The following is a 24,377-nucleotide window of genomic DNA, read 5'->3' as shown; positions in this document are numbered from 1 at the left end:
ATAGAAAGAAAACGTGCTCAGGTCTGCAAGGCAAAGCCCGAAGCGGGCTGGGGGGGCTCGGAGCTGCCCGACTCCCACCGCACCCCCCTCTCCCCCCCCCCCCCGCCCTGCTCCAGAGCAGAAGGGAGGGCTGGAAATTCAGATTTGAAGGTATTTATTTCCCCTTCGCCGTGCCCTTTGAAGAGAGGGGCTGGTTTCTCCAGCGAGCAGCAGACAAGGAAGATCCAGGCTTCTGCCAGCAATAAATTGCAAAGCCGGGGAGGGGGGGGAAAGGTAACAGGAATGTAAACTTTGGCGCATTGGAGGAGCTTACATGCGAGGAGCAGCCCCTGCAGAAAGCTCAGGAGCTTCCCCGACCTCCACCGCTCCCCAAAACCTTGGAAAACAACGCGGGGAATGTGTTCCCTTCCACCTAGCCAGCAAATCTTCGTGCAATTCCAAAAAAAAAAAAAAAGAAATTAAAAAGGCTGCGGAGGTAACGCGCCGCTGCGAGCTTCCCCTCCTGCGCTGCACCCACCGAAACAACAAAAAACCCCCACAAAAAAACCCAAACCACAACAAAAAAGCAACCCAGTGGGGTTTTTCGCCCCCCCCCAACCCGCGCAGCTGCGATTTTGAGACAGAAGAACCCAAAGCACGCCAAACCTGCGCGCAAGGCTCCAAAAAAAAAAAAAAAAAAAAAAAAAAGAAGAAAAAAAAGCTGAAGAATATTCCGCGGAGGGGCTGGAGCTGGGGCGCAACCTCCGCGCTGCCTGGCTGGCTGGCTTGGGTGGGTGTCCTACCCCGCACATCACCCCCCCCCCTCACCTTCCCAAAACCTTTCTGTCTCGCTGCGCGGGGGGGCGCGGAGCGGCGTTGCGCTGCCGCGGAGCAGCGCTAGGTGCCGCTGCCGCCTCGCCGTCCCGCCGCGCGCTCCGCCCCCCGCGCTCCGCCCCCCGCGCTCCCCCGCGCACCCCCGGCTCCTTCCGCGGGCGCTCATCAATTAAAACCCACCCCGGGGTCATCGAGGCAAAGGGATGAGTGGCCGGCGCCGTCACGTGAGGTCCCTTTAAAATCCCATATTTGGGCAGGGCGTCCAAGGGGGGGGGGGCAAAAAGAGGAGAAAAAAAAAAAAAAAAAAGGAGGGAAAAAAAAAAAAAAAGACAGAAGAATCCCCACCTATAAATTCTGCACTTTAGGAGGAACAAAAAAAGGCGGCCCCCCCAACCCCAACCCCCCCCCCCCAGCCCTGAACTTCAAAGGGCCACAAATCACCCTAATCAAAGAGGTTGCACAAAAAAAAAAAAAAAAAAAAAAAAAAAGGAAAAAAAAGGGGGGAAAAGAGAAAAAAAAAGAAGAAAAAAGAGGGAAAAAAGAAAAAAAAGAAGAAAAAAGAGGGAAAAAAGAGAAAAAAAATCCCCCCTCCCCAAATTTTCTTTTCCCCCCTTTTTTTATTATTTTTTTTTTCCTCCCCTCCTCCGCCATGAGTTCTTACGTCGCCAATTCGTTCTATAAGCAAAGTCCCCCTGTTCCTGCCTATGCCATGCAAAGTTATGGAAATTATGGAAGTGTGCCTGAGGTTCAGTCACCCAGGTACCGCTACAGTGGCTTGGATCTAAGCATCACCCTCCCCTCCTCCGGGGCTACCAACTCCCTGAGCGGCTTGGACATGTCTGCGACCCCCCGAGCTAACCCCGAGCGACCTTCCTGCACGGTCATGGGTTCTTCAGGGCATCCTTTAGCCAGAGACGATCAAGCATCCCTAAATCCCGGGATTTACAGTCAGAAGAGTGCTAACACGACGCTGGAGGAGAGATCTAAGAGCTCGGGTGAAATCAAAGCTGAGCCCGTGCAAACAGCACAACAAGGAGGACCACAACTGCAGCAGCAACAACCTCCACAAATTTACCCCTGGATGACCAAACTACACATGAGCCATGGTAAAACTTTCACTTCTTGATTTTTGTTTCACAGGATTTTCTTTTTTTTTTTTTTTTTTTTTTTTTTTTTTTTTTGCCTTGGGTTTTTATAGGCCATACGGGGCAAATAATAAAAAACCTGAGGTCGTAAATTTTACGACTAAGGCATCAATTGCTCGTAAAACTGTCCACTAAAAGGCTTAGAGGCTATATACGCCCAAATTTATGACAGCATAATTGGATCATAGAAACAAAACGTGTATAAAAGGCAATATTCCATTTTTTTGGGAAGGGGGGGTTAAAAATAACTTGAAATACACATGTTCTTTGAGGGTGAGCTTGGAAAAAAAAAGACACCAGAAGCGAAGGTGGAGGGAACGCGTGGAGAGATTTTCCCCCTCCACCTTCCCAGGGCTGAAGGGGGGGGGAGAAAAAGAGACAAGCTCCCCAAGAAAAGATATTTCCCTCCTTTGTACACTTCCTTATTGTCCGAGAGGAAACAGGTTCACTTCTGGCTCATCTACATGCGTTTGATCTGGGCTTTAGAAAGGAAGGGGGGGACTTGGGGGGCCGAAGGTGTTGGGGAGTGAAGGATTTCAGGCCACTTCACTCCCTGCGTGCCCACAGCCCCAGCAAACTTCTGTATATTCTAAATTTGTAACCGGGTTTTATCATTAAAAGAAAAAAATTAATAAAAAAATTTAAAATCCATCCAGAATTGCTTTGGCTTTTCATGCGGTGTCTTCCCTCTTTTTTTTTTTTTTTATTTTTATTTTTTTCCCCCCCCAGAAACGGATGGTAAACGCTCCCGAACCAGCTACACCCGCTACCAAACTCTGGAACTAGAGAAAGAATTTCATTTTAACAGATACCTGACCCGGCGGAGGCGCATTGAGATCGCCAACAACCTCTGCCTGAACGAGAGACAAATCAAAATCTGGTTTCAAAACCGGAGGATGAAGTGGAAGAAAGATTCCAAGTTGAAAAGCAAAGAGGCTCTTTAGGTGGGATTGCAGGAGATGGGGGGTCCCCTGCTTATTTTTTTTTTGTTGTTGGTGTTGTTGGTGGTGTTGGGTTTTTTTCTTTTCCATCACTTCTGGTGGAGGCTACCTTGAGGAAACTTTGATTTTGGGGTGGGGAGGGAGGAAGCTGCTGGATGGACTCTGATCCGTACCCTCACAAATCCCTCAGACAAAGGAGAGCTCTTATTAGTATGCAAAAAAAAAAAAAAAAAGCCAGAAAAAAAAAAAAAACCGACCCCGCTGTTAGCTTCATGCAAAAATTTAGTGTATCGCTCTTTAGGTTGTTACTAAGTGTCCTAACCTGTGCGCTCTTTGGGGGAAAAAATCACCGAGAAACAAAAAAACCACCAAAAAGGCTTAAAAAAATCCGCAGGGTGGCTGGGTCGTGTCCTCTCAGCTCTAAAAATCGCAATATTCATAGGAAAAATTGACAAACAAAAAAGGCCGGTGAAGAAGGAAAAAAGGAAAATAAGGGCGGGGGGTGGGGGGGAGAGGAAAAACCCCCAAACCCAGTAAGTTTTGTGAAGTCCCAGCCTCGCTCTCTGCTCGCCCTGATGGGAGAAGGAAATTGCTGATGTGCTTTGCTGGGAATTGCCCAGGAAAGATGCTCTGGCACCTCCGCTTTGGCTCTTCAAGTCGGAAAGAAAAATATTGCCCCTCGCTGGGGCTCGGAAACCCCTGAAATCCACTTAAAAACCCCGGGAGAGGAGCCGGGGGGGGGTGTCCCTGGTGTGTGTTTGCGTGTTTTCGTTGGGACTCGGATGGCATCATTTTATTATTATTTGCATATAAAAGAAATGAATAGACTTTGGGGCGGGGGGGGGGGGGGACGACGGGACACCGGTTTGCGCGGATCCTCCGAAATCTCCGGGCAGGAAAGTGCAGCATGGGAGGTGGGGGAGGGAGAAATAGCCTCTGGACTTAATATTATTGTGTATTTATTTGTTGCGTAATTAATGTAGATTTGCTAAATGCTAAGATATATATTAAAAAAAAGCCAAGGCGAACCCCAATTTGTACATCTCTGTCTAAATTTAGTCCATTGCAGTAACTTCTTTTATTCCCCCCCACCCCCCCAATGATGTACTCGGTATATTTATTAGTTGTCGTTTCATCTGCGAAAGGGCGAGGAAACTTCTATTTTGTCATATGGAATAAACAGTAAATAATCCAAAAGTTGGCGCGCCGGGCAGATATTTCTGTGCTCCTTCCCCGCCTTGGAGCAGCTTTCTGCTCCTCTGCTACTTTGGCAAAGTATTGATTTTTTTTTCAATATATTATTATTATTATTATTTATTTGAAAAAAAACCCCAGATTTCAGGAGGGATGAAGGGATGCTTTAGCTTAGAGCATCCTTCTCCCCCCACCCTGGAAAAGGTACGTGCTGCTTTTCCTATTTCCCAGAGCATGGGGAAGGGGGGCGAAAGGTTGGGTTTTTTTTTTAATTTGTTGATTAAGTGCTGGCTGGGCCCTGAGGAAGGTGAGCTGCTCCCTGTCCCAGCTCGGACTTTTTTAATCTTCCTTTAATTTCTCTCAGGCTTTTCATTCCAGGCTGGTGTCCTCGCCTGGCAGATGGCATTTTAATAGGAATATCGGATTAAAATTACCTTCTCTCTCTGTTTCTCTCTCCCCCCCCCCGTCTTCTCTCCCCAATGTATACTCGGGATAAAATGATTTTGCCCCAAAATCTCGCAGCCGCTGCCTCCTGCTGCAGGTTGGGCAGCACCTGGATGTGGGAAGGAGGTCCCAGTGCCTGACTGGAGGTGACTGGGATGGGGATGGGGAGGGGGGGGGGCTGTCTGATGAGGTGGGGGGCTCCAGGCCCTGCTGACACCCCCCCTCCCGGAGGCGAGCAGCCCCTAGGGAGGCTGCGGGGTGAAAGGGGGGGCTGGCTTTTTAAAATATGTATATAAAAATTGCTTTTTTTTTAAATATAGATATTATTTTCTGTCTCTGCTAAGGTGGAGGGGCCTAATGCGGAACACATGGGCTCTGCCCCCGGGGTGGAAACGCTCCTTCTATAGGGTGTCCATCCATCCCGGGGGCTAACACTTGGGTCCATATGGACTTCTCCATACCTATAGCCATATGGCGTAGGCGCGGGGCTGAGAAAAAAAAAGAAATAAAAAAAAAATCCCCAAACCCCACTTCGTGGCGGGTCTATACGTGCCTCCCCACGTGCCTTCCACCCACGGAGGCGTAGGGTGGGTGCAGCCCCCCCCCCAAACCCACTCGTCTATACGTGTGCCGGTGGATTTGCATAGAGCTCAACCTATATTTCCCCAGGCAGATGGCTGGGCTGTGCACCCAGACACGCACGGGGGGGGCAAAGGAGGGGGGGTGACTCCTCCGGTGCCTCGCCAGCTATTTACAGGCGAAAAACAAATGCTGGGAGAAGCCAAAAAGCTCCATAAAACTTTATAGGATTTCCTTTTACACATGGGAAACAACGGAACAATTTCCTGAACCTGCAAAACAAAAGTTTTTTTTTTTTTTTCCAGCAGCGGCTCCGGCTGCCTTTAGGGGTACAATTAGCATAGCGTGCTCAAGTGGGGGCACCCCCCCATCTCCGAGGGCTTTTATTTTAATTCTTTATTATTGTATTTGATGGTTGTTATTCGTGGATGTTGGGTTCTGGTTATCTGGCGAGTTGCGAGCTGCAAAGATATTTAATTTTACTGTCGTTTAACAGTCAGTGGATAAAAATCCTTTTTTTTTTTTTTTTTTTTTTTTTCCGTCTCGACTGTCATTTTCCCGTCGGTTTGGAGTGAAATACTGCAAAGCCAAGCAAGGCTCGCCTCGCACATTTATTTGCTGCCTATATAAACCCCCCTACTCTTGGGGCCTGGGGTGATTTCAGGGAGGCTGGGGAGGGCTCGGTAGCGATTCCAATAATCTCTTTTCTTTTTTTCTTTTTTTTTTTCTTTTTTTTCCCGGTTTTTTATTTTTTCCCCATGCTGTGTAAATCTATTGACTGGTTGTTCAGGCACAAAACCCTCTTGGCGTGTGCTGGTAATTGCTCGTTATTCCGTTCAATTTTCTCTTAAGCAATGTCTTCCCCTCACTCTCACCGGTATTATTGCAGCGTCTCTGGGTTATTATTTTTTATTCTGATTACATTTCGCACTCTAACACCTTTTTCCTATCCTTTTTAAGCGGGAAGCTGTCAAGGCAGCTTGGGTTTGTCAAGGCAAGGGTTAACCAGCTCCCAGACCACGCGTGTTTTATCTGCGAGAGCGGGGGGGGGAACCCAAACCCAAACCACCACCCCCAAAAACCACTTTAAATTTCAAACTTTCGCATTTCCACCCTGCGGAGCGGATTGCGGCTACTTATGATTAATTATTGGCTTCTCCTGCCCCGGGGAGGGGGGCAGAGGGGGGTCGGGGGGGGCTCTCTGCACCCCTCATCCCTTCTCTTCTTTAAGGGGCATTTTTCTGGGGACTGGTGGATGTTTGGTGGATGTTGTTGCTGGTGCTGTCTGGAAGACTTTTGCCTTTTTATTTCCCCTCTCGGCTGCTCAATCCCTTCCCAAAGACTCAAGAAGGAAATAGAAAAGGACTTACCTTGCCCCGTCATCCGTGTCAACCCCGTGAGAACTTAAAATGGCCCAAAAACAACAAACAAACCAAAGTTCCTTTTTTTTTTTTATATAAATCCAGGACTTTTTTTGTTTGGGTTTTGTTGTTTGGTTTTTTGGTTTTTTGGTTTTTTAAAAAAAAAGCAAAGCTCTTTTAGTTTCACCGAGAACATGAGAACATTAGCAGAAATACTCATGGCTTCTATGTGAATTTAGTAGTTTAAAACTTTTGAAGGTTATTTATGTGGATGGCCCTAAGCAAAAGCCCTGAATGGCTCTCAGGGAGCACGTGATGTCATTAAACTAAGTTTTATGGTTTGGGGGAGCTGACAAACCCACAATATATTTACATCATATATAATCTTAACTGTCCACCATCGCAGCTGCTAGAGCTGTTTAATGCTGGGACAGTGGGACAAGGCGCTTAGTGCGGAGCGCGGCGGCTGCGGGGCTCCCGGAGCAGCATCTCCCCGGCCACCCCCGTAAGTTTTTTTTCTTTTTCTTCAGTCTCTCTCTCTCTTTTTTTTTTTTTTTTAATGTATTTTAGTGACTGAAAATTTTTGAACGTCTCGAGGAATTGCGAAACATTTTAAAAATTCACCTCCCTGCGTGGGAAAGGGGGTGGGGGATGCTTTGGGGGTCGGGGGGGGGGGGGCTGAGTTGGAATGTGAGTTTTGCAAAGGGGCGAGCTGCAGGCGAGGATCTTATCTGGCAGGAATCTCAGCTCCCCCCCCCTCCTTCGCATCCCCAGGGCTGCTGGAGAGGAGATAAGGCCAAGGAAGGTCTATATATTACTGGTTCGGCAGGAAACCCCCCCCCTTCCCCATCAGCTCCCCCCCCCCGGGTACAGCCTGAAGGTAGGCTGTGCGCATCCCTAAGTTTCAACCCCATCTCCGAATTTGGGGTGTGTGTGTTTATTTGCGTTTGGGGGGAGAGTTGGGCTTTGCAAAGAGGAGATGGGAAAGGGAAAGAATTTTAAAAAAAAAAAAATGGGGGGAGGGATAGAAATATTCCAAGGAACGCGGAGGAAGCGGCCGGGCGGGGGGGGCGGGCAGGGCCGGTGCAGGTGTGCGGGGGGAGGCACCCGTGGGGGGAGGCCCACGCGGGGGGGGAAGAGGGTCTGTGAAGAGGGTGGACCCCCCCAGCTCCCGGTGCCTCACAGGGGGGGTGTTTGGTGAAGTGGGGGTTGTCACGCGTGGGGGGGGGTGTCACGCGTGGGGCAGGGTCAGGTCCCGGGTCTGTGTGGCAGCTGGGGCTGGGGGGAAACTTGAGGGGCCGGGACACCCCCCAGCCCGGGGGGGCCTTTGGGGTCAAACTTCCCCAAGCAGCCCGGGTCAAGGGGGGCAATAGGAGGGGTGCAATCTGCTGGGAACCAGGGTGGGGGGGGGTGGTGACCTCCCTCCCTGGCTCCCACCTCGGGGTGCCCCCCGCGAGGAGGGGCTCCCATGGAAAACAAGGTGGCACCCCCTCCCCACCCCCTCCTAGACAATAGCCAGGTCCCTATTGTTCTCCGGGGGGGGGGGGGGCAGATGCTCAGCTTTGTGTCGTCGTCCCCCCCCCCCCGCCACAAGGCCCCATTCTGGTGTTACCCCAGGTCTCGCATTCCGGGGGGATGCATCCTTGGGGGGGGGGGCACATGTGTTGTATTTTGGAGCGGGGCGCAGCTCAGGGAGCAGAGGCCGCAGGTTCCCACCGTGACACGAGTTGTCTGGAGGGGTTTCCACCCGGGAGCACCCACGCATGCCCATGCACACCCACGCATGCCCACGCACAAGCACACCCACGCATGCATGCACACGGGCAAATGAGAACGCATGGACACGTGTGTGTGCACGGGCAGGCATGCAAATGCACGCGCATAGGCGCGAACACACACGGACATACGTGCAAGCGTGCAAATGCACACACACATGCACACCTATGCTGGCATATACGCAGGCAGGCAAATGCACGGTCATACGTGTGTGCACACATGCACACGTGCTCACAAGGGCGTGCGCACACCCCGTCACGAGTGCACGCGCACACACAAGGCCTCGCGCACACGCAGACACCCATACACCATGTGCGTAACCTCCCTCGTGGGTGCTGGGCGGGGGGGGTCTGTGGGTGCTGTGGAGGGTCTGTGGGTGCTAAGCCTTTCCCAGCAGGGATGGGGACCCCCCTTACCACTCCAGGGACCACTGCTCCCCACCCAGAGGGGGGTACAGGACTGGCCCCCCACCCAGGGGTGCTCAGGGAAGAGGGGGGCAGCTGGGGTGCACCCCACTCCGCAGGCACAACCTTTGGGGAAAGGATGGAGTAGGAGGCAGGGACATGACCAAACACCTGGGGACCCCCCAAAATTTTCCTCTCCAGAGCCCTGGGGGGGCTCAAGCGCCCCCCAAAAAGCAGGGAGCAACCCAGCAGGAGGGTCTGCGGCAGCGCCCTGGGACCTGTGGTGCTTTGAGGGCACCCGGGGGGGGGTGGATTTTAAGCCCCTTCTCCATGTCCCTTACTCAGGGACCCTCATTTGGGGGTGTCCTGCGGGGCCTGAGCCCTCCTGGGGGGAGCAGTTCGCTGTCCCAGAGGCTCTTGGTGAGGTCAGAGGGTGGGTTTCAGCAATTTGGGGGGGGCTGCTCTTCTGTAGAGGCCTTGTGAGCCCCCCCAGCCCTCGCTGCCCCCCTTTTGCACTCCCCTTTTGGCACCAGGGCCGGGGACTGCACAAACCAATGCAGAGGCATATTTTGGGAGGCCGGGTTTAAGTCTCCATCGTGACGATTGAGATTAATTTTCCCCCCAATCCCACTCGGAAGGTGAATCCCCCCCCCCCCCCCCCCCCGGGCAGATCCGCCTACCTGAGCCCTATGCAGCAATGAGGATCTATAGGGCTCTATAGGGCTCTATCGGTGGGGTGGGCGTGCCCTGAGCATGCCACCTCCGAGGATATATAAAAAATAGCATCAGAAATGATCACTATTTTCTTTACACACACCCCCCCCCCCCCCCCCCCCGAGCAGCGAGATGTCCCCACGGGTGTGGGACAAGGCCACTGTCCCCAGGTCAGGGCTATCCCGGGGGGTCCCTGGGGTCTCAGCATGTTTTTCTCCCCACCCTCCGGGATGGTGCAGGTCCTGCCCTGGTCTGGCTGGGTGCTGCGGGCTTGGAAGAGGAAAAAATGCTGAAAATTAGAGTTATTCCCTTTATTTAGCGGTCATTAAGAGTGGGGAAAGGTGCTTGAAAAAAAAAACGGTGCCAGAAAATATCGGGCAGCTCCAAGCCCGGACCCAGGGGACCTGGGAACACGCAGGGGTTGGGGGGACCCTGGAACCCCCTGATCCCCCCCCCCATCATCCCCCAACCCACGGAAAGTCCTTGCGATGCTCGTTTAAAAAATGTGGTTCTGGGGTAACACGAAGTCGCTCAAAACCTGGAGGCATCCAAAGGGAAAAGGGGAATTTGGGGGGAGTGGTGCTCCCAGCTTCACCAGGGGCCACCAGAGCTTTTCGGGGGTAAAAGGGGATGCTCTCCCACGCGTGTCGAGGCTGGCTGGGGCAGAAACACGGGGGTTTCCCGGATTTGGGGAGGAAGAAGAAAGTTTTTTGTGTCCGACGTGAAACTCGGCTTTCTTTCCCCTGCGACCTCTCATTTCCCACCTCTTCCTCTCGGTGATGGATGGGGGGGGTCATTAAAAATAAATGCCGGGTTGGAGGCATTTCTTCCGGATATTTTGGGTTTTCGCTTAAATATCATTTAATTTGAGTTTAGATGCTGCTCGCGTTTGCGTATGCGACCTGGAGAGCTTCCAGTCGTCTGTGGTGTGAATTACGGGATTAAAAAAATACAGTGTTCATAAGAAATCCCCCTTTTTAGTAACAAGCAAAATAATTTTCTGCATAATTGGACAGGAGAAAGAAAAATATAAAGTCCGGAGAATGACTCTGGGATATATAATTTCCTCGCATCCAGCTCGGTGCTGGGAAAAAAAAGGGGGTATTGGAGGGTGGATGAGAGGACGGAGGAAATCCGGCTGAAATAGGTGCAGCCCGATGTTTCCATCCCATCGTCTGGGGCTTTCCCCCCCCGCCCCAACCCCGAGGTGGGAAAGAGAGTTTCCAAACATCATCTTCCATTTTCCCCCTGCCCGTTCCCCAGCAGCCAGGCTGCGGAGCCCGCCTGTCCCTGCAGATCCTATTGATGGATTGATTTTATTGATTTATTATCCACTCCTCAAAGCGCGTTTCTATCAAATGATGTTTTGATCTGGGTTTTCCCGGTCAAGAGTTGAATCCCGAGTTATCGATTTATATTTTTTCCTCCTCCTTTTTTTTTTTTTGGGGGGGGGGGGGTGTTTATTTGCGATTTTTCTCTTGCCTGGCAGACGTGAGCCCTTTTCCCAGCAGGGACTGGGAATATCCATCCTCCCCATCCACTTTCCCTGCTTTTAGGAAGGAAGGGACGAAAGAAAATAAACACACCAGTTACCTTCGCGCTGGACACATCCCTTGCATCTCTTTATCCCAACTCTTTTCTCCTCCTTACGGGAAAAAGGGTCAAAGCACCATGGTTTACCCAGACATGAAATAAACCCCACCTTTATTTCCGCTTATATACAATTTATTCGTCCTTTTCTTCCTGCTTGAGCTGTGTCTATGTGCATATTTATATTACACGCAGCCATAGGCACCGGTATTCTGTGCATGTATCAGTATGGATATATATAGGTGCGGGGGGGCTGCGGAGCTCGGGCTGCGCCCATGTGTGCACACAGACGCGCACACTTATGTAAACACACACAGATATATTTAAATGTTTTCTTGGCACTTAGCAGATTCCTCTGATTCCCTCTCAGCAGTAAAATAATCACCAGGGAAGGGAGAGCGGCTACTGTTGACCTCTGGTATTTATTCGCGTCCAGGGCAGGATTTTAGAGTTTGCTGGAGTTTGGGTAAGAGGAGCTGCTGCTCACCCTGCTTTAAAAAAAATAATGAAACATTCTTTCCTGTAGGTTTAGGAAAAATAAATAAATGTAACTTGGAGGGAGTCAGCAGTATGCAATACTGATTTTGATTTTTTTTTTTTTTAATTTTGTTTTCAGACACCAGCTCCCCCCCTCCCTCCGTGCCCCCCCCAGACCCGCCGCTGCGGTGGCTCAGCTCCGGCCCCGGCTCCCAGGCTGGGATGGCCGGGGGCAGGAGGGCTCGGTGGTGCGGGGGGGGGAAGCCCAGTGGTAGGTGTCTGCTGGGACACCCCCGACCCGACAGCCCCCCCCCCCAGCCCGGCAAACCGCACCGGGGTCTTCCTCTTTTCTTCCTCCTTCTTTCCTCCTTCCTTCCTCTTTTCTTCTTCCTTCCTTTCCTTCCTTTCCTTCCTTCCTTTCTTTCCTTCCTTTCCTTCCTTTCCTTCCCTCCTTCCTTTCCTTCCTTTCCTTCCTTCCTTTCTTTCCTTCCTTTCCTTCCTTTCCTTCCCTCCTTCCTTTCCTTCCTTTCCTTCCTTCCTTTTTTCTCCTTTCTTTCCTTCACTCTCCCTTTCTCTCCATCTCTTTTTTCTTTCCATATTTCTCTCTCTCTACATTTTGTCTTTCTTTTTCTCTTCTCCCACTTTTCCACCCCAAAACCGAAGGCACCTCGCTGAAAGCACCCCCCCCCGCGAAAGCCCAAGCAGCCCCTTGGCAAAACCCAGCACCTGGGGGATTTTTCCACCCCTATTTCTCCCCCTTCACTCATTTCTGTGTTTATTTGTAAGGCACACACAGACACCCCCCGCCTTGACCCTCCAGCAGATTCGTCCTCGGTATGGACCTTGGGGGGGAACACAGCTCTGGGGGGGACACAGCTCTGGGCGGGGCACAGTTTTGGGGGGGACACAGATTCTGCAAACCTCAAACCCTCCTCTCCTTCGTGGGGAGGGAGGACCATCCCTCTGGTAGAGCCCACATTAGGGGGTTTACAGGCTGAGCTTGATGAGTTTCTGTAATTAATAACGAGGTAGCTCGTGTGTGTCCCCCCGGTGCCACTTCCCCCCCGCTCCTCTCCTCCGCACCCTTCGCTGGGATCCAGCATCCAGCACAACAGTCCACTTCGCTAAAATATCCCCCAAATCTGGGATCTAAGCAAATCCCCCCGCAAAAAAGAGGGACCCCTGTGTGTGCACACACACACAACCCTAACCCCCGGGTGCTGAGAGAGATTTTGGGGGGAGCATTGAGGGGTTTCTCTGCTGGGAAGGGGTGCTGAGCATCCCCCCTCTCCCTTTCCCCCTTGGGGGGGTTCTTCTCCCTCTGGAGCACATGGGTGGGATTTTTTGGAGGGGGAAGAAAGGCCACTTGGGTGCGTGGGCTTATGGGTGCCCACACGTGTCCTGCGCAAACAAAAATCCCTCTTTCTTGCTATTTTTCTTTCTCTCCTTTCCGAGGCAGAATAAAACCCTTTTACATGTTGGAAAAGGGGGAAATATTTACCTGCAGACTCAAGCTGACACTTTACATCTGTGTCTGCTCCTCTTCGGTACCTGTCTCTTGTCGAAATTAATTCTCTATGATATTGTGGTGAAATAGAAAGCTTTAAAAAATAGGCTGGGGCTGGAGCGGCTGGGTCATGTGTAAGGGGAGAAGTGGAGTATGAACAAACCTATATTTTATGGGAGGCTTTCAGCGTGCTGCACGAACGCCTGATTCTTCACTTAAGCCCCAAACGCGATGTTTCAAGCCAGATCTGGGGCTTAAAAGAAGATTTTGGGGAGCTGCGGTTTGCACAACCCCTCGTCGGCTGGTCCTTGCAGCGACCCTCACCGTGTCCTCTGGGCGAAGGGCTGCTTTACCCTTCTTTTCCCTTTTATTCTCCCCCCAAATCAGCTCACCTTTCCCAGTTTTCCCAGCAAAAGCTAAAGGACCGGGGGCACCTTTAGCGTTGGGAAAAGGCGATTTTTCCCCCCAAACCTCAATGGCCCAGGCGAGCGGGCTGTGATTATTTTTTCCTTTTTTTTTTTTTTTTTTTTTTTTTCCGGGGAAGCAGCCGATTTCTTATCAGGTCGGGATTGATGCTGGCGGCCTGCTTCTCTATATCATCCCCGCGGCTCCTCTTGTTCCAGCCCGGCTCCCTTTGCTCCCGGGGCCGTGAGTGATGGCTCCCGCAGCTCCCCATGCCTCTGGAATCCTAATGGCACCGCCGAGGGGGGGGGACCCTCTCCCCCTATTTTACTACCAGAAAATTTTAGGGAGACACCCCCCCCAAAAAACCCACCCCAACCCCAGGGCTCGCCCTTCCTCAGCCCCTGTTGCTGGAGGCCCCCGCGGAAGCCACGAAACGTTTTATTAAAAGGTTTTGATGGATTCGCCTTGGGGATTAACTAAGATAATAGTTTATTGCACTGCGAAAGATTAAACTGAAAGTACCCTAGTGAAAAAAAATAAATAAACATTAAAGGGAGTGGGGAGCGCCTTTCCTAGCGTTAAATCCCTTGTTTCCCACCCTAACAAGGGTCCCGCGGGCTCCCGGGTGTCCGCGCCGCCTTCCCGGGGCGTTATTATTATTATTGCAATTATTATTAAGATTTAAATACATGTGATGGCTCGGCGAAGCGGTTCGCCAAGCTCCAGGTTGCGGGTGCGGAGGGGACATCCCTCCCGGTCCCTCTCCCCCCCCCCGGGGGAGCAGAATTACCCCTGGGAAAAGCCCAGATTCCCTGCCCCGCTGCGAGCTGTCAGGGCTGGGGGTGCGCACACGGGCGCGGAGCTGCGCGCATCTGGGTCGCGTCGGGTTTAAAGAGCGTGTTTACACACCGAGAGAGTTGAAAACACGGCCCGAAAGGCGATAAAACCGGGACTTTAAATCATCCTCCCCTTCATCCCATCGCTTCCACATCTGCAGCTGGCTGCGGTTCTGCCCTCCATGTGGTGCTGCCTGGCCCCACCGGAGCAGGATCCCCCCCCCACAACTCCCACCCGTGTCACTCCCCACGCCTGTCGTCCACCTCTCCATCCCTCCTCACCCCACTTTTCATTGACCTGCATCCAGAGGAAGGGATACCCAAGGATTTTAATAACAGCGGGGTATTGATCCGAGCTTTCACCAGCCTCCGAGGTGCATGGACGGGGGCTGGGTGTCTCAGGGAGGGGTTGGCTCAGAGCAACGCGGCCATTTGAACACCGGGGTGGGGAAAAAAAAAAAAAAGAGGATTTTCTGTATGGTTTTTTGGCTGCTTTTTGCTTAAAAAGTGCTGGGTCGCGTCCCCGGAGGCAGCACCCCCCGCGATTGATTTTTAATTGCAAAGGGTTTTAAAAAGGGATGAGCGCAACCTGGTAAAAACTGGGCTTCGTCTTCGCTTGGGAGGACTAAAAATGCACCGAAAAGAGGGAGTTTTCGCTTATTTTATCCCCTCCCACCCCATTTTGATGCCAGGCCAGGGGGTCTGCATCCCTGCAAGTGAAGGCTGAGCCATCTCGGCCACGTTTCCTCTGCAGGAGCAGCGGGTCAGGGCTCCCCCCTCCCAAAATTCCCTGGTGTAACCCCCCCAGCTGGGGCTGGATTAACTTTATGAGGGAAAAAGAAACGCCCTAATTTTTATCCTCTGTCCCTACACAGAAACTTTTTCCACCTCCTTCTCCCCGGCCCAAGCCATCAAGAAGGTTTTGGGATTATGAAGCCTAGAAGTGGATTTGCAACCCGAGGGGGTCTGGGGGAGGAGGCTGGGGGGGTGGGTGGGAATAATGTTAATTATTAATATTGTCATCCCGGAGGAAGATTTCCACGGGGTGAGAGCAATAAGTACCACTCAAGCAGAAGCTCTCTCCAACAAGAGGGATCAGCCTCAAGTTTGTATATGTTTCCATCCCATACAATAACAGCTATAGATCTGCTAATGGGCTCGCTGCAGCCCCTGGACACTTTCTCCTGCAACTTTCACTCCCCCCCCCCCCCTCCCGCCCAAAACACGCCCTTTCCCCAATACAAGCCCAATGTTTTCTTTTCAACTTAACCCAGGGTTCAGCAATTATCCGGTGGGTCAGTATAAGTCGTCTTTGTCTACGAAAAGTCAAGGAGAAATCTTAGCTCCTGTATATATATCACTTAAAAGCATCCTCCAGCTGAGTCCTCCTCTGCCTCTCGGACACACCCCCCCCGCAACAAACCCTCCCCCAATTCAAATAAATATTTTAAGCCTGAAACAAAACGGATCTGAAGGAAGCAAAAGGGAGAAAACCCTCCCCAAGGCCACCAAACCAGAGAAGAGCCCAGATGTGGTCACATGAACTAGGGTGACCCAGCACACAAATAAAAACCCGGGGAATAAAATGAGGGTGAGGGTTATTGCTCCGCTCCAATTCCGAGCGGCTCTTCCAGGGGGTCGATTTGCTGGGGAGCAGAGCTGCAGCAGAAAGCTGGGGCTGCCTGGTCCTGCTCAACCCCAGGAGAAGTTGGAGAGGGGAGAGGTGCAACTTGGTTGTTGGTGCTTTTGATTTATTTTAAACAAAACCTTTCCAAAAAAAAAAGGGGGGGGGGAGGAAAAGAAAAAAGAATAAGAAAAGAGAAAGGAAAAAAGAAAATCAGAAAAAAGGGGGGAAAAAAGAAAAAAAACAGGAAAAAATTTTTAAAAAAGAAAAAAAAAGTGTGTTTCCTACCAAGCAGCAAGTTTCAGTCTTGCTGGGCTCCCTGCTCCACCGAGTCCCGAGGAGTTCCCGGGCTGAAGCGCCAATGCCAATTAAATTATAAATAAAATAGCAGATATTTCTAGCACAGCCAAACCTCGGCTCAGAGGGGGCTTCGCTCAAACCAGAGTATTTTTATTTTTTCCACCCCCCCTCCTTTTTGGAGAGGCAGAGAGGGGCCGAGCAGGAGGTGAGAGGAACAAAAACCAACAATTTCTCCAGCATAAAAATGAAACATCAAATTAGTTTGCCTCTGGGCTTCATTTTTCCCCTTCTACATTATAACTAGTTATTGAACTCGCTAGAAGATCTAAAGGCCATTTGTGAGGAGAGAAATTTCAATGGAGTTCCCCCATCAATAACTCCTTGGCAGTGACCTATTGGATCAAGTCAAACAGTTGAGGTGAAATTCAGGTCACGCTGTCTAACCAATATTAAAATGCGCCCACTTTTTAAAAAGCCACTTTCAACGAGATTTGAAGAAAATTGAATTCCTGGGTGGGGTGAGAAGGGGGGGGAGGGAGAGATGGAGAAAGTGGTTTGCATATTTTATTTTATTTTTTCAGTTCGTTCGCAAACAAGAGGGATTCATCTTTAATACGTTAAAATGAAGGGATAAATATTTACATTATTAGTTTCTTTGAGACGAAAGAGGCTCAAAAGAAAAATGTGAAGGCTAGGACTTTGGGTGACAGGCTTTGCTTATTAAAATCGTTTTAGGCCGATTCATTACTTTTACTGACAACAGATTTAAGAAAAAAATCAATTAAACATTTGCATATTTCTTTGCATAAATTAGACCTTGTCTATTTGCATTAGGAAGGGACAAAAAGAAAAGATCTTCTCTGCACTCACTGCTTTCGAGTTGGTAAGAAAAAAATAAAATTTAATTAATTACGTGTCATTGCCTATGGCAGAGGGAATCCAACTATTAAAAAAAAATAATTAAAAAAATATATATACACAGAGGTTTTTAGTTCTCCTACCACTAATTGTGCAATAATCACCTTAAAACAAGCTCGGAATAAAACTCCACTCCAAAATTGATTCCCACCTCCCGCATCTCAAGGAGGCAGAGTTCATCCACCGCGAGCTTTTACCCCGCTTTTCCTATTATTATTAAACACGGGATAACAAACCCCCAGTAGATAGGTACTTCATTTTTTTCTGGAAAGCACAGATTGCTAATGGGCTGAGGTACAGGTTACCAAACGGTCAGTATGGTAATAGCCAACACAATGAATCCGGAGAGACAATGCATACTTATTTTTCTTCAGTACTGTCAAAAAGGCGCTTTGTACTTAAAAATGTCCCCGCGATGGTAACCAGATCTATATTTCGCAGCCCTCATCCTAGGTAGGAAAAAGAAATAAAGCCCAAAATGAGATTTTTCAATTTTTTTTTTCCTTTTTTTTTTTTTTTCCCCTTTTCTCTGCCGAGGTGCTGCGTTTCTCTGGGTTTTGTCCCTCCCAAAGTGTTTCTCGACACGGTTGTGCTGGTGGGGGGACGAGGGATGGAGAGCGGTGGGAGGGCTGCTTTATAGACAAAAGAGCCAGATTCTTGTACAACTATTCTTCACACGTCCCTGCAGACTTATTTTACAGAGAAAAAAAAAAAGGGGGGGAGTGTTAAATAAATAAAAAATCCAAACACTTCAGCAAGAGGCACAGCTCTAAACTCCGGTTAAAAAGCAAAAGGAAGGGCGAAAACATCAATCCACAAGCAATAAAAAGGGGAAAATAGGATTTTTTTTGGCCATTTTTAAGAAATCCGGGGAATTTCTTTTTTTTTTTTTTCTTTTCTGATGCACTTGTAAGAAATCCGAGGGCAGCCCCCCCAAACGCACCGAAGGGATGAAGGGAGATGGGGAAGAGAGGATGGAGAAGCGAGTGGTCAAACCCAGATATATTTGGGTGGGAATCGGGGGGTGGGGGGACGCAGACGGTGCAAATAAAGTTGCGTTTCCCCCCTGAGAAAGCGAGAGAGTCCAGAGCCGCCTAGTTTGTGACCTTCACGCCTTGAATTTTTTAATGCTTTGATTGCTGCCGTTTTGTTTCGTGCTTTATTTTCCTTTAAAAAAAAAAATATCCAGCATAGCCTTAAAAGAACTACCTGTGGATATTTATTTATTCTGCTGGTGCTTATTGAAACCCATATATTCGGGGGGGGGGGGGGGGGGGAAGGATGTGCGTAGGTAAAAATTACTTTATTAACTCTCCATCTTTATTCAATATTCCCTCAGCCTTGGAATAAAGTTGTTGCATCAGTCTGAACTATAAATGTCAAAGCCCTGCATGAGTCTGAGGTGTTTGGGCAGAATGAAGTATTGCTGGAGAAAAGGAATTTATTGGATATATTTAAATCAATGTTTTGGGTTCCGGAATACATTTCTATTCATGTCTTTTTCCCCCAACCTCGCAGCTTCCCCCCCATCCCCCCTTCTCTCCCTATCCCCGAAACCTTTCTGGGAAGAGCAAGGATTTTACCTTACATAGGTATACATATATATATATATATATATATATATAGGCGTTTCTATATGTAATTCCGGGACTTACAACTTTAGGAAGAAGCAGGCTCTGCCGGTGCACGGGGCCAGCAATTAGCGAAGCCCTGCAAATCAGCTGCCAATAACCCCCCCCCCCCCCAAAAAAAAAAAGCCAAATAAAGAGAGAAAAGGACTTCTTCCATGTCCCGGTGCCCAAATACATGCGGAGTCGGTGTCCGGGGGGGGCTCAGCCCCCCCCTTTGCCCCCCCCAACCCTCCCCGTCGCCTATATGTACCCTGTAGACTCGAATTTGTGTGAGCGTCTCCCAGTCACAAATTCGTCTCTAGGGGAATATATGGGCGATGCCAGAGCCTTGGAAAGTTCTGCTTTCCTTTAATTGCAGCGCTCCTAATTAAATCCTCCAACCCTGCTGATGTCATTTGCTAAAGGTAGTTTATTCAAAGTGCGAAAGCGGCGTTTGCTGTTTGCCAGGGCTTGTTAATAATAATAATAATAAAAAAAAATTAAAAAAAAAAGGTAAAAAGCAAAATCACCGCGATGATTGGGGTGTGTGGGGGGGTGATAATAATCAAAATAAAATCCCATTATTACTTTTCATCTCCAGAAGAAACAGCAGCCACCGCAAACACAACTCTCAGCCAAGAGCACAAAGAGCCCCGACCATTTCGCAGTGACTGATTTATGGCGTTTTACAACCCCATAAAAAGCTGTAACAACCAGCCAAAAGCCTTCGACACCGCTGGCACATTTAGTCTAATAAATAAAACATAAACAGTTAACTTTATGTGTCACTTTTATTGTTATCAAGTAAAATATGGCAATGCCCTGCAAGCTATGATTTTCAACTATAATTGTTATCAAGCACAAGGAGGGAATACCCCACCTCCCTCCTCTGCCCCTCTCTTTAGGGCGAGATGGAGATAAAAAAAAAAGCAGCTTTAATTGAGGGAGCTAAAACCCTCCCAAAATGTTGACATCCGTTTGCAGCTCCCCGACCTGCGCCGGGGAGGTGGGAGCCATTTTTAACGCATCCCTCCAGCTTTACCCCCAAAATAATATAAATATATATAAATATATATACACACCCACCCACCCACCAGAGGTTGAGCATGGGGAGGTCAATGCTTAAAGCAAGGGCCAAGCGGCCTGGGGTGGCCGGGGAGCGGTACACACGCGTGGGTGCTGCACACGCATGGACGTGTAACCCCGTGGGTGCCTTACCTGCAGCACCCAGGACCGAGGAAAAAACAGGGTGCTGCCCCCCCCCCCCAAAAACCCCCAACCCCAAACAACCCCGCTCTGCTGCCAAAGGCTGGGGCTAAGCAAAGGGGGGGGGGGCGTTTAGGGGAGCAAAAAAGGGGGGGTCGCTGCCTGCGGGGGGGGGGCAAGCCTCGTCCTGCCTGTACCGCTGGTTGCAGGCAAGGGAGGGCAACCCCCCCCGCCTGTGATTTAAGGCAGGGGCAATAAGGGGTCTGCAAAGCCGCCTCTACCGTCCAGGTAAATGCCCCCCCCCCCGGGGGATGTTTAACCCTCTCCCCGCTGGGACGGGGGGGGGTCTGGGTTATGTTGGGGGGGTAACCCCCCCGGCGGTGTCCCCATCCTGCCCAGTCTTGGGAGGGGGGATGGAGATGGGGGCTACCGGGGGTAGAGTTTGGGGGGGTCTGAAGGGTGGGTATAGCTGGGCTGGGGGGCACACTCACATTCACACACTCACCCCAAGGGTGGGGGGCGGGCCCCTCATTGTTCCCAGCTCGGCTAGCGGGGGGGATACCCAGTGCCCCCCAACCCCCCCATTTCCCCCTCCCCCTTGCACACTCACTCTTCCACACTCCCCCTCACCCACTGCCCCCCCCTCCCCAAGGGGGGGGGTCCCCCCATTTTGTGTCCCCCCCCCCAGCAGCCGAGGGGGTGCCGATGGAGCCCGGTACCCAGCCCCTCGCCCCGAAGCGCATCTCCCCGGCTCTCCCCGCGCCCCCACTCCCACTCCCACGGCCCCCCCCCCCCAATTTGGGTACATTTTGCAGAAGCTTTTGGTTCCTTATCCGGGGACTGGGCTGGCGGGTGTGATTGGCCGGGGATGTCACATGGTGAAAGTAACTTTACGGGGTCGCCAGCTAGTAGGAGGGCTTTATGGAGCAGAAAAACGACAAAGCGAGAAAAATTATTTTCCACTCCAGAAATTAATGATCATGAGCTCTTATTTGATGGACTCTAACTACATCGATCCGAAATTTCCTCCATGCGAGGAATATTCGCAAAATAATTACATCCCAGACCACAGTCCGGAATATTATAGCCGGACAAGGGAGTCCAGCTACCAGCATCACCATCAGGAGCTGTACCCAGTGCCACGACCCTCCTTCCCCGACCGCCCCTTCAGCTGCGGGGGTCTCCAAGCTCCCGGCAACCCGGCCGCGCTCCAAAGGGGACACGGGCAAACTCCAGGAGGCCAACACCTCTCAGAGAAAGCACAGCAGCTCTGCGAGCAGGCTGCTCTATCCACCTCCTCCACTACTCCTTCCCCAGCCCCTCCAGCCTGCAACCAGCCAAACCCCGACCATCCCAACAGCACAGCTTCCAAACAGCCCATAGTCTATCCCTGGATGAAAAAAATCCACGTCAGTACTGGTATGCAACTTTTATTTTCCTCTTCTGTCTCTCCGCTCTTATTTTCACACCATGCTCGCTCCCTCTCGCCTCTCTCTCTCTCTCTCTCTTTTTTTTTTTATTTCCTTCCCTTCCATGAGAGTCTTTGGGTTAGCACAATTGAACTGGATTTACGACTCCGAATGGGTAATTACACCCACCATAAATTTTATAGCCGAGCTACTGTGGGCAGCCTTAGCCATGTGGCTCGTTCTGTTATGTATGTGTGAAACTCCGAAAGCTTTGTAAGGGGTGCATAAATAATTCAGTCTTTTGAGCCAGGGAAACCCCTTCCTATTAGAATAGAAACTCTTGAGCTGCCCAAAGTTCTTTATTACCTATTTAGCCTATTACTTTCCCCCCCCCCCCCCCGGCTCCTCCAGTCGCCTCTCCCGACCCTCTCTCCATCCACGCTGATTTTCCTTGTGTGTTTTTTTTTTTTGTGTTCTTTTTTGTTTTGTTTTGTTGTTTTTTTTTCTCCTTTCCTTTCTTTTTTTTTTTTTTTTTTTGTTTTGTTTTGTTTGTTTTGTTTTCCTTCCCCTCCTTTCCAGTGAATCCCAATTACAATGGAGGCGAACCCAAGAGATCCAGGACAGCCTACACCAGGCAGCAGGTTTTGGAGCTGGAGAAGGAGTTTCACTATAACAGGTACCTGACCCGGCGGCGACGCATCGAGATCGCCCACTCCCTTTGCCTCTCCGAGCGACAGATCAAAATCTGGTTTCAGAACAGGAGGATGAAATGGAAAAAAGACCACAGGCTGCCTAACACCAAAGTACGGGCAGCAACGGCAGCGGTTGCCAGCGCCTCCACCGCCCCCGCCGCCCCGGCGAACACGGCCGCGGGCGAGGAGCTGCCCTCCGCCGCCGCGCAGGACCCGCGCACGGAGGATATCACCAGGTTATAAACACCCCCCCCCTCCCCAGACCCGCACACAAATGACTCTGGATTATTTATAGAATCTAATATATATATATATATATATATTTTGGTTCTTTTCCCCCCCTTCCCCTTCCCCTCGTAGTTTTTTTTTTATTATAATAATAATAATAATTATTATTATTTTTTCTTTTTCCTCTGCGTATAAAAAAAACAATGGGTCTCCCCCCCCCAAGACCACGGGCTTTAGATGCATGTCAGATAGCATGAGGCCAGGTGTCTGTACCTGCAGGGTTTTTTTTACGCCATTTCAGGGTTTTATTTATTTTTTAAAGCTGGGGGATGGGGAGGGAGGGCAGGGTGGGGGGAGGAAGAGGTAAATGTTCTGTTGGGTGAATTTAATGAAGAAGTGATGATAATATTGACGGCAAAAAACAAACAAACAAACAAACAAAAAAGGCGAACGTAGGTATTTTTTTCCCCTCTGCATTACAAATGCACCACGAGCGAAGGAGCTGTGAAGTTCTTTTGTAGCAATGTGGAAAAAAAGCTAAAAAATCACGATTCAGAGAGGAAAAAAAAAGGCAAACAAAAAGCAGCTACGAAACAGCACACAAGGGTGGACGAGTCTTTGCTGAGAAATGGAGAAGAAAAAGGGGAGTGAGAGAGAGAAAGAGTGACATATTTAAAAAAGAACAGCAGAAGAAGGTTTTAAAAAGTCAGTAGCTAGGGTTTTTTGTCGTGGTTATTTGTGTTTTTGGACTGATTTTACATGATCATTGTAAACTTGCAATAAAGAGTTTTAGTGTGTATGTGAAAGTCCCAGTGTTCAATAAACCAGTCAGTGTGAATTAGTTTTACTTTTATGTCTGGTGACTTATTTTATTCCCACATCTCCCCGCAAACCCACCCCAAAATAATAGTAATCAGGATAATAAAATGCTGGGACGATGTGCAATGGATCCCATGTGCACCAGTTACTGCTTAAGTTAAGTTTAAGCAAACCTAAAGATAACTCTCAACTCCAGATTTTTATGACATCACGACGTGGCCAGTGACTTTAAATCTCAGACCCTCCCAACCTGTAAATATGGGGGGAAAAAAGAGAAATCCGGGTTTTCAGACAAGTGCTGTGGATTGGGCTTAGCTTCCAGTCATGCCTCTTTATTTCCTTTCCATCCCGCAGAAGATTGTCTGGTTTTAGCTCCTCTCCCTGCTTTAAACTTTTCCTGGTGTTTTTGTGGTTTTTTTTTTTTTTTGTATTAATTATTATTATTATTATTGTTATTATTTTCTCTTGCTGTCGTGGCGCGCTCGTGTTGACTCGTTCAAGCCAAGAGGTCATATTGAATTTTGCCAGGCAATGAAAAGGCTGTTAAATAATAATAATAACAATAACAATAATGAGAATAATGGTAGTAATAGTGCTAATAACTGTAATTCATTGCTCCTGGCCTTTGGAGGCAGCCTGCAAATTGACAGCAGTGGGGGAATTTTAGGAAAAAACCTGGATTGGTCCCCCCCCCGCCCCCGGTGCAGGGTGTCTGTGCTTCCCTGGCAGGGCAGGGAAGGGGGTGCATGGTGGTGGGGGGGGCTGGAGCTGACCCCCCCCCCCTTTTTTTTTTTTTTAGGCCTTGGCTTTGGGAAGTTTGCTGCTTAAAAATCCCAGTGGCAGGGGGCTGGGAGAGGGAGGCCTGCTGCAAGTGCCCCCCCCAAAGCCCTGGGACCCAGAGTTATTGGAGAGGAGGCTCTGCAAACATCTTTATTTAGGTTTTAGTCTATTTATTTATTTTTTCCCCCCCTTCTCTCTCCAACATCGATTTAAGCTGCCGTTAAACAAATCATGGTCTCAAACCCCTTTGTGATAGCTGGGGATGCGGATCTGGAGAGGGAGAAGGTTATCATTCATCCTGGGGAGTTTATATGTAAAGCTCATCAGCTTTTTTTTTTTTTTCTTCTCTTTCACATCCTGCTTTAGGGATATTAATATAAGCACGAGGCTGGAAAGATAAAACATATCGACAGGACATGTAACCATTACTCGTCTTTAAGCTTTTCCTCCACAGAGCAGGGAAAGGTGTTGGGAGCCAGTTGGGATTTTGGCTTTTTCCCAGGAAGATCCCAGCCGGCACAGCTGAGGTGGGGAAGTCAGATAAAGCCCAGCCCTAAAAAAATAAAGAAATAACATGAAAAGACGATGAGTAAAGAACACCCAAG

At 49.7% G+C, this 24,377-nt stretch overlaps 2 protein-coding genes across 2 annotated transcripts; both read left to right on the top strand.

Annotated features, from left to right (window-relative positions):
• The first annotated feature begins 1,321 nt into the window (after positions 1 to 1,321).
• On the top strand, positions 1,322 to 3,680 carry HOXC5 (homeobox C5). Its single transcript, XM_030037965.1, has 2 exons — positions 1,322 to 1,919; positions 2,688 to 3,680. The coding sequence occupies exons 1-2, from the start codon at positions 1,463 to 1,465 to the stop codon at positions 2,900 to 2,902; spliced, it is 672 nt and encodes a 223-aa protein (XP_029893825.1). The 5' UTR covers positions 1,322 to 1,462; the 3' UTR covers positions 2,903 to 3,680.
• Positions 3,681 to 20,719: 17,039 nt separating this feature from the next.
• HOXC4 (homeobox C4) lies at positions 20,720 to 22,188 on the top strand. Its single transcript, XM_030037531.1, has 2 exons — positions 20,720 to 21,263; positions 21,833 to 22,188. Exons 1-2 carry the CDS (start codon positions 20,720 to 20,722, stop codon positions 22,186 to 22,188), a joined length of 900 nt encoding a protein of 299 aa, XP_029893391.1.
• Positions 22,189 to 24,377: the final 2,189 nt, after the last annotated feature.

This window comes from Aquila chrysaetos, chromosome 15 (assembly GCF_900496995.4).
Source record: "Aquila chrysaetos chrysaetos chromosome 15, bAquChr1.4, whole genome shotgun sequence".
In the NCBI taxonomy this organism is placed as follows: domain Eukaryota; kingdom Metazoa; phylum Chordata; class Aves; order Accipitriformes; family Accipitridae; genus Aquila; species Aquila chrysaetos.
The sequence above is the reverse complement of the archived record's forward strand: the minus strand, read 5'-3'. Positions and strand labels throughout refer to the sequence as shown.

What these genes read in the sequence shown, in the direction of transcription:
- HOXC5 (XM_030037965.1), top strand. Translation starts at nt 1,463, where the DNA reads ATGAGTTCTTACGTCGCCAATTCGTTCTATAAGCAAAGTCCCCCTGTT. An exon ending in CAAACTACACATGAGCCATG is followed by an intron (nt 1,920 to 2,687) that starts GTAAAACTTTCA and finishes TTCCCCCCCCAG; the next exon opens with AAACGGATGGTAAACGCTCC.
- HOXC4 (XM_030037531.1), top strand. Translation starts at nt 20,720, where the DNA reads ATGGTGAAAGTAACTTTACGGGGTCGCCAGCTAGTAGGAGGGCTTTAT. An exon ending in AAAAATCCACGTCAGTACTG is followed by an intron (nt 21,264 to 21,832) that starts GTATGCAACTTT and finishes CCTCCTTTCCAG; the next exon opens with TGAATCCCAATTACAATGGA.